This window comes from Emys orbicularis, chromosome 1, assembly GCF_028017835.1.
Source record: "Emys orbicularis isolate rEmyOrb1 chromosome 1, rEmyOrb1.hap1, whole genome shotgun sequence".
Classification (NCBI taxonomy): domain Eukaryota; kingdom Metazoa; phylum Chordata; order Testudines; family Emydidae; genus Emys; species Emys orbicularis.
The window spans coordinates 8157590-8173994 of record NC_088683.1 but is presented as its reverse complement, the minus strand read 5'-3'; the positions used below and the strand labels follow the sequence as shown (position 1 = coordinate 8173994).

The 16405-nt window shown below is 54.1% G+C and overlaps 1 protein-coding gene across 1 annotated transcript in view; it reads left to right on the top strand.

Annotated features, from left to right (window-relative positions):
- LOC135895710 (uncharacterized) overlaps positions 1-16405 on the top strand; it is a 41045-nt gene that overhangs the window by 14568 nt on the left and 10072 nt on the right. Inside the window, exons 5-13 of the mRNA XM_065423856.1 lie at positions 4095-4211; positions 6865-6926; positions 7443-7601; positions 8254-8439; positions 9143-9245; positions 9821-9962; positions 11050-11233; positions 12120-12219; positions 13310-13428. Coding sequence (XP_065279928.1) covers positions 4095-4211; positions 6865-6926; positions 7443-7601; positions 8254-8439; positions 9143-9245; positions 9821-9962; positions 11050-11233; positions 12120-12219; positions 13310-13428 — 1172 coding nt within the window. The remainder of the gene's footprint in view (positions 1-4094; positions 4212-6864; positions 6927-7442; positions 7602-8253; positions 8440-9142; positions 9246-9820; positions 9963-11049; positions 11234-12119; positions 12220-13309; positions 13429-16405) is intronic.

Sequence of the window (16405 nt, the reverse complement as noted above, 5' to 3'; positions counted from 1 at the left end):
TCTTCTCTGCGTTGTACGAGCCATTAGTTAACTAATCAACTAATGTGCCGCATTCCCACTGCTTACGTGACTGCTTCCCTGACTGGGTAATGTAACTTTAGGGGAGTGTTTGCCCACATCTTGGAAATAGAGGGCATGGTGCCCATTGGGCTTAGAGTGTTCCTTTAAAGGCTGGGAGCTAGGGCCTTAGCTATCTGCATCTGGCTGTGAGCTGAGCAGTGCAGGTCAGCTCCTGGGTCATATGGATCCCACTGCTTGGAGTAACAGGGTAAGAGCTTTTCACTTCAGCTAACAGTGCAGTGTGTGCGTGTGAACACCTACCCAGCCAGAGCATCGGCTCAAGTCCGGGACCTAAGTTCCTCCTGCTGATTAAGAACATAAGAACGGCCACACTGGGTCACACCAGTGGTTCATCTAGCCCAGCATCCTGTCTTCTGACAGTGACCAGTGCCAGATGCTTCAGAGGGCATGAACAGAATTGATCAGGTGATCTATCCCCATCATCCAGTCCCAGAATCTGGCAGTCAGAGGCTTGGGGCACCCAGACCATGGGGTTGGATCCCTGACCATCTTGCTAAAAGCCGCTGAAGGACCTATTCTCCAGGAACTTCTCGTTCTTTTTTTTTTTTTTTTAACCCAATTATACTTTTGGCCTTCGCAACATCCCCTGGCAACAAGTTCCACAGGTTAACGGTGCATTGTGTGGAGAAGTACTTCCTTGTGTTTGGTTTTAAAGCTGCTGCCTATTAATTTCATTGGGTGACCCCTGGTTCTTGTGTTTAAACAAAGGGGTAAATAACACTTCCTTATGCCCTTTCTCCATCTCATTCATGATTTTATAGACCTTAGTCATCTCTCTTCCAAGCTGAACAGTCAGTCTTTTTAATCTCTCCTCATAGGGAAGCTGTTCCATACCCCTACTCATTTTTTTTTTTTTGCCCTTCTCTGTACCTTTTGCATTTCTAATACAGCTTTTTTTTTTTTTTTTGAGATGGGGTGACCAGAACTGCACACCATCTTCAAGGTGTGGGCAAAGCATGGATTTATATAGAGGGGTTCTGATATTTTCTGTCTTACCTTTCCTAATGGTTCCTAACGTTCTGTTCGCTTTTTTTTGACTGCCGCTGCACATTGAATGGGTGTTTTCAGAGAACTATCCACAAGATCTTTCTTGAGTGGTAACAGCTAATTTAGACCCCATTTCATATGTATATTTGGGATTGTTTTCCAATATGCATTACTTTGCATTTATCAACAGTGAATTTCATGTGCCATTTTGTTGCCCACTCACCTAGATTTGTGAGATCCCTCTGTAACTCTTCACTGGCTGCTTTGGACTTTACTATCTTGAGTAATTTTGTATTCGCTGCAAACTTTACCACCTCACTGTTTTGTCCCTTTTGCTAGACTACTTATGAATGTTGAACAACACTAGTCCCGGTTCAGATCCCTGGGGGACCCTACTATTTACCTCTCTCCATTCTGAAAACTGACCATTTATTCCTACCCTTTGTTGCCTGTCTTTTAACCAGTGATTGATCGATGAGAGGACCTTCCCTCTTATCCCATGACAGCTTACTTTGCTTAAGAGCTTCTGGTGAGGGGACCCCATGAAAGGCTTTCTGAAAGTCCAAGTAGACTATATCCATTGGATTGCACTTGTGCATATGTTTGACCCTCCCCCCCCTCCCCACCAAAGAATTTTAGTAGATTGGTGAGGCATGATTTCCCTTTACAAAAGCCACGTTGACTCTTCCACAATAAATCGTGTTCATCAATGTGTCTGATTAATTCTGTTCTTCACAATAGTTTCAGCCAGTTTGCCTGGTACTGAAGTTAGGCTTACCAACCTGTAACTGCCTGGATCGCCTCTGGAGCCTTTTAAAAAATTGGCATTACATTAGCTATCCTTTAGTCATCTGGTACAGAGGCAGATTTAAGTGATAGGTTTCATACCACAGTTAGGAGTTCTGCAGTTTCATACTGGAGTTTCTTCAGAACTCTTAAGTGAATCCCATCTGGTCCTGGTGACTTCTTATTGTTTAATTTATCAATTTGTTCCAAGACCACTCTGAGGAACTGTCCCAGATTGAAGTGATCGATAGATTAGTCACCTAAAAAGATTGGCTCGGGTGTGGGAATCTCCCTCACATCCTCTGCAGTAAAGACTGATGCAAAGAATTCCTTTAGTTTCTCTGCAATGGCCTGGTCTTCCTTGAGTGCTCCTTTAGCACTTCCATTGTCTAGTGGCCCCACTGATTGTCTGGCAGGCTTCCTGCTTCTGATGTAATTAATATTTTTTTTTTTTTTTTTTTTTTTTTTTGCTGTTAGTCTTTTGCTAGTTGCTCTTCAACTTTTTTTTTTTTTTTACCTGCCTAATTATACTTGATTTGCTAGTATTTGTGGTCCTTTCTATTTTCCACAGTAGGGTTTGACTTCCAGTTTTTAAAGGATGCCTTTTTGCCTCTGGTTAGCCATGGTGGCATTTCTTGGCCTTCTGACTGTTTGTTAATTTGGGGTATCCGTTTCATTTGATCCTTTCTCATGGTGTTTTTTTAAAAGTGTCCATGTAACTTGCAGGCATTTCCCTCTGGGGACTGTTCTCTTTAATTTCGTGTAACTGGCGTCGTCACTCGTGCGGTTCCCGTTTCTGAAGTCAAACAGTGAGCTGGGAATGAGCCTGGTCTCAGTCCCCCTCCTAGTGAATAAGAGTCCCCAAAACTGGTGCTACTTGGCAGTCTTAGCAGAGAAGCCAAGAACGGAATGGGCAGATGGCCACCTCTCCTGTCCTAGCGGAGTTCCCTCTGGGCCAGGGTTGAAGACAGTGGCAGGGATTGTGAGGGAGGTGGTGTTGCTACCCATGCTGTACCTTGGGGTTCAGAAGAACTCCCTGGGGGCTTACTAGCCTGGGGCTAAGCTCCTTGGCCAGAGGAGGATACAAAAATGGTAAGAGGGCAGCAGAGATCTGCAGAAATAGAGGTCACCGCCCAGGAGAGACCCCTCTTTCTTCCCCACAAAAGTCCCCCAGCTACAGAGAAAGAGGGGTGCTATTGGTGCATCCTAATCAGGGGCTTTTTCCCCCTCATTGCCTGTGGCTATCAGGTGTCTGAAATACAAAGCCTGCCTGCTTTCAACCTGTGGAACTCATTGCCAGGAGATGTTGTGAAGGCCAAAACTGTAACAGGGTTCAAAAAATTTGATAAGTCCCTGGAGGATAGGTCCAGCAATGGCTATTAGCCAAGATGGTCAGGGATGAAACCCCATGCTCAGTGTCCCTAGCCTCTGTTTGCCAGAAGCTGGGAGTGGATGACAGCATGGATCACTCGATTGCCTGTTCTGTTCATTTTCTCTGAAGCATCTGGCATTGGCCACTATGAGAAGACAGGATACTGGGCTAGATGCACCATTGGTCTGATCCAGTATGGTCGTTCTTATGCTGGAAGAGAGCTCTTCCTCTCATCCCAGCTACCCTAACTTCCTCTCTCAGCCTTGGGGTGGGGGGTGGGGAAGAATCCTCCTTACTCATGAACCGCTTCAGCCACTGTCTGTCTCCCACCTCTTCTCAGTAGCCGAGTGAAATCAACACAACTCTTCCACTGCTGCTTTACGGGCTCTGGAATAGCAGCAGTCAAACTGACCAGAGTCCAGTTAGTGTCCTGCTGCTGCTTGGGCAAAGCTGAGCAGCAGCAGAGGTACCAGAGAAGTCTGTCTGCAGACTCTGGAAAACTGCACTGCATCACATCACAGTTGCAGGCTTTTAGCTTTGTAGATACAAGAGCTGGAACATCCAAAAGGGAGTGCTTAAATTCTGCAGAGTGAGGGCTTAGCCACCTCATCTGCCAGGCAGTGTTCCTCACTTGCTTGTGGGGAGTGAGTGATTGGATTCCCAAGCCCAGCTGTACACATTTAGCAGATAAGCAGGACTTCAGTCTATGGGGCTACTAATCCAGCTCCTTTCACCAGGACAAAATTCTGGGTATTAGACTTGATGACTCCGAAACCTACTGGGCCAGCCTTCAGATGGGCTCCTCAGAATTTACCCCTTAGTTTCTCCACAGGTCACTCCCTCAATCCTTATATCTTCTCTTTGCCAGGTTCCACAGTCACATGTGGGAACATCCTCTACCTGCTGCTGTTTGGATGGTGGCTGTCCCTCCTCTATCTCCTGGTTTCTGCCCTGATGTTCCTCACAGTACTGGGAGCTCCATACGGTGCGTTCTGCAGAGACTCTTGAACTGCGACGTGTATTATCATAGGCCTAGAAGCCAGGGCCCATTGTGCACCGGACACACACAACGCGATCCCTGCCAGTGATCTGTGCTAGCCGTTTTATTTCTTAGATCCAGCTCGGTTCTCATGGAACACTGGGTTACAATAAACCGCGTGTTAGGTTAATACGTATTGCCGCAGTGCTTAGGAGCCCAGGTCATAGACCCTGTTGTGCTAGCTGCTGTAGAAACACAACAAAAATGGAATTCTTCCCACACCTTAGAGCGTTCGATCACATGTGTGGGAGGAAAACACGAGCAACACCAGGTATAAGGAGGCAACATAAGACATCCAATAACTTCGATTCCAGGTGATTGAGAACTTGCAGCCCTTTAGTACCATATATACTCATTCAGAAGCCAAACTTTTTTAGTAAAAAAGGGAAGCACCAGAGAAGGGGGTCGGCTTATGAACGGTTATAGAGAGGGAGAGGTGGGACACAGCCCCTCCCCCCAACAGAGGGAGCAAGGAGAGGCAGCCCAGCAAGGAGAGGCAGGGCCAGAGTCTCTCGGCTTCTGGCCACACTGCTCTCCCCCCAGCCTCCGAAGCAGCTGCAGCCATGCCGCTCGGCCCTGCCCCCCAGAGCACGCTGCGACCGTGTCGCCTGGCCCAGCCCGCTGAAACATGCTGCGGCCGCGCCGCCCGGTCTGGCCCGCCGGAGCAGCTGCGGCCACGCTGCCCAGCCTGCCGAAGCAGCTCCCGCCAGGCCGGAGACATCCTCCCTTGGCCCTCCCCAGATAAGGTGGGAAGGGATGGGATGGGGAGAGTGTGAGGGTCCTGGGCTAGGGGTGAGGTCATGTGGGGGGTGGTCACAGGGGTTACTCCCCTGACCCCCAGCTTCTCCCCCCCAAAAAAATTTCCCCACCAGTTGCTGTCCCGGCCTGTCAGGGCAAGCAGCTGGTGTGCCGGGACACTTTTGTTTACTTAGGTTTACCTCCATGCCTGCGGACGCTCGAGGTAAACAAACCATCTCGGCCCCCCGGCGGCTTATCCTGATAGCCCGGGAGCCAAAGTTTGCTGAGCCCTGAATTATAGGGTCGGCTTATGAACGGGTTATAAAAAAATTGCTATTTTTACTTATCCATCTTGGGGAGGGTCAGTTTATAAACGAACCGGCTTATGATCGAGTATATACGGTAAGTAACCATGGGGACAGATTTATTGGGGATGTGGTAAATTCTCCATCACTTAGTCTTTAACTCATTACTGAGTCTCTTGCTAAAAGAGACACTTTAATTCAAGGACAAGTTCCTGGGTTTGATGCAGGAATTACACCTCTACCTCAATATAACGCTGTCCTCGTGAGCCAAAAAATCTTACCTCGTTATAGGTGAAACCGCGTTATATCGAACTTGCTTTGATCCACCGGACTGCGCAGCCCCGCCCCCCTCGGAGCGCAGCTTTACCGCATTATATCCGAATTTGTGTTATATCGGGGTAGAGGTGTATTGGATAAAATCTGGTCTGGGTTGTGCAGCAGGTCGGACTAGTTGATCTAATGGCCGGCCAGCTGGCCTGAACCTTGTATTGGTGAAATTTCCTACGTTAAGGTACGCAGCTGCCTAAAAGCAGAAATGTAAAGTTCCCTCTAATTCTTCAGGCAGTGAGCACAACTTCCAAAATTCATCCCTCTCAAATGATAAGTAGGCAGAAAAAGAACTTGCTGTGAAACTCTTACCTAAAACATCCAGGGGACAAATCTCACTACCCTGCTGCAGTGAGACCACTCTCCCCCAAAGCCTGCTTCCCAAACCTGCCTCCAGACCCCTATCAACTCTTCATGGATGTGTGAGAAGTTGTATGTCACCACTTGAACGCAAGGACTCCTGGGTTCTACTCTGACAGCTGTGATCACACTTTCCTTGTGGCATGAAGTCAAATCACTGAACCCTGCTCATCTTCCCCCTCCGTAAAAATGGTGTTTCCTCTCTTCTGGGGTGGCTAGTTTTAATTGGTCACTGTGTGGATGAAAAGGCCAAGGGCCACCATCCACTGGGACTTCACTTACTATTCTCAAGGGCCCCAGAAAGGATTTAGGCAGCCTAGTGCAACAAGGGAGGGCGGTAGAAGGGGTGGGGATGGGCTTCCTGGGTAATTCTTCATTTCCATTGGATGTCTGGTCTCCTCTTCCCTTCCTGGTGGGTAGTAGGACCCCCTGACCTAAAGGCTGTTGGTGGCTCTGCGTCAGGAGCCCCAAGGTGAAATGTTGGGGGAAGGAGTCGGTGTTTCCTGACCAATAACCAAAGACCTGAAGGATGCTCTGCCTCCATTTGAGCTCTGCAGCTATTGCAGGGAGTTTGCTTCTGGTGCAAGAATCCTGTTTCCTGGACCCTGTCCGTCTTGCCTCGCCTCTCCCCAGAAACAGCCAGGCTAAACTGCAGGAGTGCTTCATAGCTAGCCGTGAGCTTCCTTCCACCCAGCACTCATCATGGTGACTGAGGGCAGGTCCCCTTCCCTTCCACCTGGGCAAATCCCATCCCCCAGGACAGCCTCCGTAATCCTCCTCTGCTGCCTCTGGCTCAGAGGAAGCACCTGGCCGGCCAAGGGGAAACATCCCAGCTCCGGGGGTGACTGCCGTCTCCTTTCTCCCCACAGGGAAGCTGTGCTGGGACCTCGCTGGGTATTTTCTCTGGCCATTTGGAAAAGTGATTCAGAAGGTAGAGGGGAGCGGCGGGGTGGAAAATGAGCAACCTGCTTCCTGTCGCTGCCCAGTTCTGAACTGGGGATCCCCAGCCAACTGGCTGACAAAACTGCAGGAGCATAGACTCTTCCCTGCCCCCTCCCTCTCCAGGGGAAACTGGCTTGCTTGTCCTGTACATCCTGGCCAGAAAAGGAGCCAATGTTGGGAATGATCCCCTGCCTAGGTACCTAATGCAGCTCGGGGCATCTGTTAACATGGTAGCAATGATAGTGTGCTCCATGCTGGGTCAGGGCCCTGCATTAGAGGCAGCAATCCAGTGACCTGCAGAGAACGAATGTAAAATGGCAAAGGGAGCTGGAGCAGGCCCTGAGCCTCAGCCTCCAGTACCAGCCTCTGCAGAAGTGAAAGCTGCTCTGCTCACGGCTGAGTCATCTCAGCCTCTCAGGGGAGGTTCCTTCGATGTCCCCTCCCATACTCTCCCCCAGCCCCAAATCTCTGCCCCTCTCTGAAGACCTGCTCTCCTGTCCCCTAGACCAGGACGTACTCTCGAAAGTGCAGCATCAAGTTCAACAAATGTGAAGTCATCTCGGAGGTGAACGAGGCGAAGGAGAGCACCCCTCTGCTCAGCCGCCATGAGATGGCGCCCGGCACTCAGCAGGAGCCCGGCAGCCGTGCGGACGCCACACACTGGGTAAGGCCCCTTCCCCATGTACCCCGCGCCTGTGTCGCACGGGGCGGAGGGAGGAGTCGGAGATGCTCCATCCCTAGCTGCTCCCTGTGCTGTTGGCGTGGACAGCTCAGGATGGGCTGCTACAGTCTGGCACAAACCAACTCCGCTGTGACTTAAAGTTGTAAGGCCTCTCCCCAGCTATGGGCCCAGGAGGTGCCTGCTTCTGACTCCCTCAGCAGAGAGGCCAGAAGGAGCTGGGGTCCCCTTCCTCTTCTAAATGCCCCCACAACCGGATGGGAGTTAGGCATGACCCTTCCTACTCTGGATCAGCTGTGGGCTTGGCTCACGCTGCTGGGTCCGTATCCGTGCAGTCCTACGGCACTCCGAATACCCTCTCGGAATGGGAAAGAACCAGCAGGGAAACGTCTCTGGCTTCTGAATCCCTGGCCCCGATACTACCCGGGCCAGGAGATGGAGGAACAGGATGCCAGTAGGTGGTCTCCAGTTGTACGGTCCCTATAACCGAACCGTGGGCGTAAAGGTCTGTGCTGATGCCCCAGCAGATCTGAGTAACTGCTGGGGAGCCCCAACGGCTCCTGATTGGAAGCGTCTTCCCTTGGCTTGGCACTCCCCTTGGCCGCTCACGCAGCCCTTCCTTCGCTCTTCCCACCAGCGGCGTGTCAACACTTACATCTGGCTCTTGCTGGGCTACCCGGTCCTCGCTCTTGCCCACGGCCTGGTCTGCTTCATCGCCTGGCTCTTCGTGTTCATCATCCCCGTTGCCAAGATGAACGCTCGGACCGTCACCAAAGTCCTGCTCCTGGCCCCGGAGCACGTGCACATCCAGCGGATGAGGAAGGTTGGTTCCGCAGTGACTGTAACAGGTTTCCTGCCTGCCCCTTGGGGAGGGGGGTGCCTGGCATCTAGAGAGAGTGGCCCGCTACTTGCTAACATTTCCCATCCCTGTACCGGGCGGGTTTGGACTGGGAAGACTTGGGTGAGGAGAGCAGTCTGCCCACAGCACCATCTGCATGGGAGGAGCGTTCATCTTAGCTCAGTGCCCCGCTTCCCAACCTCCTGGACATAGGAGCGGGCAGAGCAGCTGCGGAAGGGCTGGGTGGGTTGGCTTCTTCTCGTGCAGAGCTAGGCTGGCCTGGTGGGGAAGCAGCCAGCAGGGCGATCTGGAGGATGGTCGGCTTCAAGCCACCCGCAGTGTCCCCTTCCCAACGCCGGTGCAGGTGAGCGCAGGGCTGAGCCAGTCCACGTGCCTAGCACAGGGCTCCAGACCAACCTGCTCTGGCTGGCGCAGTAGAGCGGCTCTGATAAGACCCTCGCTAAAGGTGCCTCCATCCCACAAAGGAGGGCAGGGGAGAGCCTCTGAGCCCCGCGAATCCTTTGGCATTTCCCCTTGTCCGAACAATCCTCCCCTCCTTGGGGGACGCCATGAAATGGGAAGCTTTAGGCAGCCTCAGCTGGAGACGTCTCTCCCAGCACTGCTGAGAATAGCGAGGTTGGCTGCGGATTAGAAACCACCCTAACGCCTGGGCTCTCTGACCCCGCAGACAGAAGTGCCGCTGGAGGCCGAAGTGGTCCTGTGCTGCTACCGGGCCGTTAATGCCTATTACTACAAATATGCCGTGGATGGGATCAACGTCTTTGCCGTCAGTATCCTTCAGACGGCTGCCTGGTTCCAGTGCCAGCATTGGGGGAAACGCCGGTGATGCTGGGTAATGCGTGTTGGGCGGCCCAGGGCTCCCCTGGGGCGGAGAAGGGATATGGAGACCCTGAGAATGTACAGGAACCTCCTGCAGAGGCGTGCGTGCAGCCTCTCTGCTCCCAGGTGTTCTCCACACATCCCTGATGAGCTCAAGGCAATCCTTCAGCAAGCTCTGAGCAGCCGGCATGGCTAGTACGGGGTTAGGGGAGAAGGACCCTGCCTTGGATGGAGGCTGGCAGAGGTGCGAGCGGCGTACATGTGCTCAGCAGACGCTTGCGCTCTCTGACAATGAGGCATGGCCAGGTAGTAGGAAAAACGTGAGCGTTGGCTTCGTGGCTAAGGACCAAGCCTGGGTGTTGGGAGATCTGGGTTCAGTCCATCTACATGGACTCTCCTGCTCAGGTTATTTAACCTCCCTCCTGGGGTGTGGAGGCAAAACACATCCCCCGGGCGAGGCGCTCTGGTCCTCGTGATGGGTGCCCCAACATTGCCGGGAAGTGCCCCTTGACCGGCCGCCGCGCAGACCTGCTGCCGCTCGTGATCGTGACTCTGGTTCTGGGCTACGTCGACAGCCACAACCGTTTTACCAGCTCTCCTGTGAAGTTCACCCTCTCGCTGCTCTCCATCATGCCCCTTTCGTACTACATCGGCATGGCCATCGCCAGGTGAGGCCGCGCCTTCTCCCACATCCGGCAGGGGGCTGGGGTTCAAAACAATCCCTTGTGTAATTTTCCCCTCCCCCCGTTCCGAAGCTGCATTGTGACATCTCGCTGGCGAACGGCGTAACAGGGCACAACGTGACTCTCCTTGTCTTCTCTTCCCCCTCCGCCCCCCCATCTCACACCCTCCTTGCTGGGAGGGGTCCTGGCTGCTACTTGGGCAGATCATCCCTGCGATAGGCCGTGGGCTTCTTGTGGCAAAGCAGGCTGTGAAAGCAGGACTCCCGGTGGAATGTCACTGTGCGTAGCTGGCTCATCGCTCTGTATCCAGGCCCCGCCCCTGCTGTCTCTGGGGTGGAATATGCAGCCCTCCTACGCAGTGGTGGATTAGCCACTGGGCCAACAAGGCCCATGCCTGGGGGCCCTGGAAAAATGGGCCCAGACCTGCTCCAGTTGGGGTGCAGGGGCTTGTCCTGCTCCAGCCCCCTGCCCAGCACTCCAGGCGGAGTGGGGCAAGCCCCGGCTGGAGCGCCAGGCAGAGCGGGAGGGACTGCAGGCAGAATGGGTGGGGAGGGGCTCCCACTTGCTCTGGCCCAGGGCCCCATAATACCCTAATCTGCCCCTGCTCCTACACTAACCCCGCGGGCTGTTCTAGAAAGGGCGGCTGCATGCAGTATCCGCGACAGGAAAGCTTGCCGAGATGACGCTAAGCTGTCCAGCCACGTGTGCGGCGGCCCAGCCAGTAGCCCACCGGCAGAGCCACTGACGTGACCCCACTTCCAGCAGCTTTTGGCTGATCCTTGGGTGTCCACTTCAGTGCTGCCCTGTTTAGCTTGAGCGTGCAGCCCAAAGGGGCGTAACGGCAGCCCTGCTGGTGAACAGATTTGTAGAGGACGGCGGCACCCTCCCTAAAACAATCAAACGTGCCCTAAAAAGTCCCTTTGTGAGGGCTGGGAGCCAGGTGGCTCCAATATAGAAGGTTGCACCAGTAGCCGGAATTCTCCTGCTCACGTTGAATGATCCATCAGACTGTCTCCACCCAGGATCTGTCTCAAGCCTCCTGCTAACTAACCCCCTGCCTTCGTGTGACTAGTATTTCAGCTCAGAGTAACTTTGCGGTGGGGGCTGTGGTGAATGCCTCCTTTGGCTCCATCATAGAGCTGACCTTCTACATCACGGCGCTGACCAAGGGCTCCCGGGAAGGGAACAAGTGTTACGAGGAGATTGTGAAGTCGGCCTTGACGGGGACCCTGCTGGGCTGTGTCCTCCTCGTGCCGGTGAGTCTGGCTGGAGGCTCGTGGCCTGGGGCTGTGCTCCGGGCTCAGCTGTCGGAGCGGGCAGCTTCTGGTAGTTCTGCCTCTTGGTTCTAAAGTGCTCCATTCAGACTCGCGCCCCCCCCCCCCCCCCCCCCGGCCGACCGACCGTTTTCCTCTTAGAACAGGCAAACTTTTTGGCCAGAGGGCCACATTGGGGTTGCAAAACTGTATGAAGAGCCAGGTAGGGAAGGCTGTGCCTCCCCAAACAGCCTGGCCCCCGCCTCCTATCTGCCCCCTCCCACTTCCCCCTCACTGCCCCCCTCAGAACCTCCAGCCCATCCACTGCCCCCCCCGTTCCTTGTCCCCTAACTGCCCCCTCCCGGGACCCCCTGCTCCCAGTCCCCTGACTGCCCTGCCCCCTGACAGGCCCCACCCCCGGCCTCCGGGACTCCCACACTTATCCAACCCCCCCAGTCCCCTGACCGCCCCCCCCCCAAACCTCTGCCCTATTCAACTGCTCCCTGTCCTCTGACCGCCCCCTTGGGACCCTCCGCCCCTTATCCAACCCCCCGGCCCGGCCCACTTACCATGCTGCTCAGAGCAGCATGTCTGGCAGCCGCACCGCCCGGAGCAAGACACGCTGCCGCTCTGCTCAGCAGGAGTGCACCGCTCCGCCGCCCAGAGCGCAGCCCGTGCGGCAGCATGGCTGCAGGGGAGGGAGGACAGCAGGGGAGGTGCCGGGGGCTAGCCTCCCCGGCCGGGAGCTCAAGAGCCGGGCAGGACGGTCCCGCAGGCCGGCTGTGGCCCGCGGGCCGTAGTTTGCCCACCTCTGCCGTTTGAAATGCACCTCAGCTGAGGCGGCCCAAGGCTCAGGCGTGATAACTGAGTGTCCCCTGTTCCTTTCAAGGGCTTGTGCATGGTGATTGGAGGCATCCGCCACCAGGAGCAGAGGTTTAACAGCAGATCGGCAGGCGTCAGCTCTGCCCTGCTCTTCCTCTCCGTGGGAGGTAAGCAAGAAACTGGCCATGCGCTGAAGCCCTGGGTACAGGAATGAGACAGAAATGCACCGTCTCCTAACCTGAACGTGTTGGCCGCACGCACTGACCATGCCTGCCTCTTACAGGCTGTCCCCATCTTCCGATCTCAAGGCCTCTCCAGTGAAGCCTGGCTCTGCTGCAGGGCTTCAGCCTTAAGGGAGAAATGTACCCTGTGCACATCCCCTGGGGGTTATGACCTAGTTTCAGGCTGGTTTTGTGGCGTTCCATCTCTGCACCATCCCTTCAATTGGCAGCGCCCATTGCAAATTTGGGACAGTGTCTGGAGTTGCACACCGCTCACAAAATGCTGCGGTCCATCATTGCAGGGAGGTGCCCACAGTTCCGGGGAGCTGGGTGGGACACCCTCCTGTGCATAATGCAGCTCCTCGAGCTAGAGGTGGGGTGCCCTGAGCAGGACGTATCGCCCCTCTTACTTCCCCTGGGTACTGGACACCTTGACTCCTGGGGGGTTACTTCCATCTAGCTGGCTGGCATAAAATGGGTTTGGCTCTGCCTAGGTCCTGGGAGCGGGCAGGTGTCCACTTCAGAGTGGCCATGCAGTCAGGATGTGTTGCTTTTTATCAAAAAGGCAGGGATTGAATAGACACAAACTCTACTCTTGTGTAGGGAGTGGGGCCCTCGGGGAACGGTCAGAGCACACTGGCGGGGAAGCGTGTACTGTTCCTTGGACAGAGGATGTGTGTTCTTGGGCTCTCTGGTGGGTTGGGAACAACCTATTAAAGGGACTGTTATTCCCTAATGGCCCGTCTCCAGGCATGGTGGCCAGATGGAGGGGGGAGAGGCGGGAATTCCTCTTAGCCAGCTGCTGGAGAGGAGAAGCAGCACTTATTTGGCCCGCAGCGAAGTGGGACTCTGTGCTCTGCAGTTCATTCAGTCTCTGCAGCCGGATGTGGCCAAAGTCTTGATCAGCTTCCCAGTGGAAGTGTGGTGTCTCTTGCACCCTTTCCCTCTTGCCCTGGGTCTCGTGGCCCGTGTTAGCCGACGGTGTGGTGTGAAACCCCCCGGATCCATTCCAACCCACCTTTCTCTCCCCTGACAGGCGTGTTTGCTCCAACTCTGTTCTCCAAAGTCTATGGGAGACTGGTCTGTGGCGAATGCCAGAACATTACCCAGAGTCCAGCAGGACACTACCTCTGCCAGAACTGCCACTTTGACCTGGTAGGTGGAACCCTGGACACCTAAATATATTCGCTCTTGTACAGGCCACATCTCATGGGCCTGGTGACCTGTAGATACCACTGCCCAGCCATACAGGGGATCTGTATCCCTGATCCCTGGCCTCTTCACGCTTGCAGTGCCCATGACTGCTTAGCGGTGCCTGTCTCCTTGATGGGGGCAGGGGGTAGCCGACAAGGGCCAGACTTCTCTGCAAATCAGTGACTCCTCCAGGTGAGATTGGTGGCTGCTGCAACATGGGTGGTCTTCATGCATTACAGAGACTTCCAGGTTGGGTTGGGAACAGGAAGGACCCAGTTGGGGGTGGGGTGTCCCTTGCTAGACCATGACATTCTGTGATGCCTGGTGTACAGTATGTTCTGAATTCAAGTAACTAGCCAAACCTGCACTCATGATCCGCAGGCAGCTGCTCAAGAAGAGGAGGAGGGCCTTGCTTTTCTGGGCAGCACAAATGCTGTACAAAACTACTGGTCCTGTACACCAAAATGCAGCCACCTCTAGGGTGGAGGCATCTCGGAGGTCTGCATCTTTACAGGCCAACTCCTTGTGGTGCATTGGTGGTCACTCCTGACCGACTTTCCTGTGCTTGGCGGTAACTAACCACTGAGGACTGAGCTGCGCGTGGAGGGTTTTCTGTGTGCGCCTTCAGGACTCAAAACACTCTGGTGTGCCAGCCAGAGTTACAGAGCAGGTTGGTCCAGTTCTTAGCTTCTGGTAGTTGGCATTCCTAATTCCTCGCTTGTATCCTGAGGCTGCTGAGGAAAGAATATACTGAGATCACATGGAATGGGGAGGTCTCTTATTAATCTGATCACTTTTCTCTCCACTGCATGCACCCAGACTCCTTGCTTCCTCTTGGGGAGCTAAAAGTGTTCTGTAAGACTCTAAAGGCTCTGTGAGATTCCAGATCAGTGTCTCCAGCCTGCCCAGCTAATTTAGGGGAGAATAATCCTTTTGATAACTGCAAACTCAATCCAGCTTGAGTCTCTGATCCCATGCTATTGCCATCTTGTGCCCAATCTCCAGAAAGAGGGTCTGAGGACCACAATAGTTCCTCATATTCATCTGCAACTCCTTCTGCTTCAGGAAGTCCTCGACACTACCCTCTGCATCCGTTCAGACTTCAGCTCCACAGTCTAAATGTTCAGCCTTTGTCCTGGTGGCCGCCTCCCGCTTCCAGCCGACTGAAGGGTTCCAAGAAGCCACAGCCCCTGTCTGGGCCGGACTCCGTTCCAGTAGCCCTCCGTCAAGCCCCAAGGCGTCGTGTGGCCGAACTGAGGGCTGGGTGGTTGGATCCTACTGTTCCGGTTCCGGAAGAAAGGTCAAGGACCAGTTCAGTTGCGCTCGATGGTGCTGTACCCCATGCCTCTCAGCAATCTGACTCTAACCTTGCAGCTGCAGGACCGGGGTCTGTCCCAGTAGCCTGGAAGATGGATGTAAGCAGTGCCTTTGAATTAGGGCCATCAGCGTCTTCAGTGCCGCAGCATCTGAGACGGAGGAAAAAGCCACATAGGAGCAAGACAGCCAGCATGAACTCTGATACATGGGAACCAGAACTGCTAGCAGATTCCATCTGATTTTTTGATAGGGCCACAACAGTTCCGAAGCAGAGACTTGTTCCACCTCCAGCTTCAGTAACTGAAGAGAGGAGCTCACATGGGCCATCGGATCGGACGGTGGCCAAACCTTTGGCTCTGCGGTCGTTTCCTGATCCAGTCTGTCGGTTCCGCACAGTTCTGTCCCTATCGGCTCTGGTGCATGCCTTGGATCCGGTGCAAGGCACATGGCTCCTGAAAGGAGGCATGTATCCTTGGTTCCAAGATTGTCCATCACTTCCTAGGAAGAAGACTGGAGCCCGCTGGCTCTTCCCTGGACCTTTCTCATCCCGCCTCTCAGGCTTCCAACAGGGCCTCAGCAAAAAGCAGGATCCCCATTCCTCCCTCTGCATCGGTTACTATCGCTGGTACGCTTTCTCGGGCCCTGACCTGGACCCTCTCCAGGAGGAGGATAGAGAAAGAACTGACCTGCAGCGAGGTTCTGACCACCCTTTTGGTCCAGCCCCTATTGGCATGTTCCTGACACCCAATAGTAGGGGAGACTTGGCAGTCCTGGGGCCTTAGTGGGGGACCACCTCAGGTCCTCTCCAATTTATCCTCCACGTGGATGGAGAGGGGACACTTCATCTGCAAAGAATCTGAAAGCCCAGGATCCTCAGATCCTGCTCCCCCAGTTCCATTGACACTACAGTGAGAGCTGGGACTCCGTCTGAGGGGGATGAAGAGAGAGCTGCTCTCTTTGGACAGGAGCTTTTAGGACCTAATCGTGAGGCTGTGACCTATGTGGGGGTGGCATCAGCCTTTTCGCCTTCTGGGGATGCTATGCATTTCTATGACTTAAAGCATCCCAGGGTGTCCACTCGAATCTCCCTGCAGTACTGGAGGAAGAGACTTCTCCGTATCTTACATCCTGCGTGCCACTGCCAAGAGTAGGATATTGCTGCCCATCCTGGATGAGTTATGAGGGCTGGCCACCTCTGCGTGGCCCACTGACAGCCCATCTCTAAGAAAGCAAATGAACTATATTTCTGAAGGGAATCTTACTTCCATACCTGCTTTTTGTGCTGAATTCATTGGTGGTGGCTGCTGCCAGCAACAGGAGGTCTGGACAGCTACAGTGGGGGAAGGGGGAGAAAGGTGGTTCTTCTCCTCATCCCTCAGTGTTAGGGTGGCACATTACCTGACAGTTCTGGCCCATTACCAATTCCATCTATGGGGGGGGAAGTGTTGCTTTTCTCCAGGCCTTGCCTGATGGCAGGACACAGCCGGTAGACGCCATCTTATTGGAGGGTCAGAATGTAGCTAGACACTCCCTCAGGGCTTCCTTCAATGCTTTGGACTCTGATGTCAGAGCATTGGCGTCAGCTGTGATCATCAAGAGCATGCATGGCTTTGATCCTCCC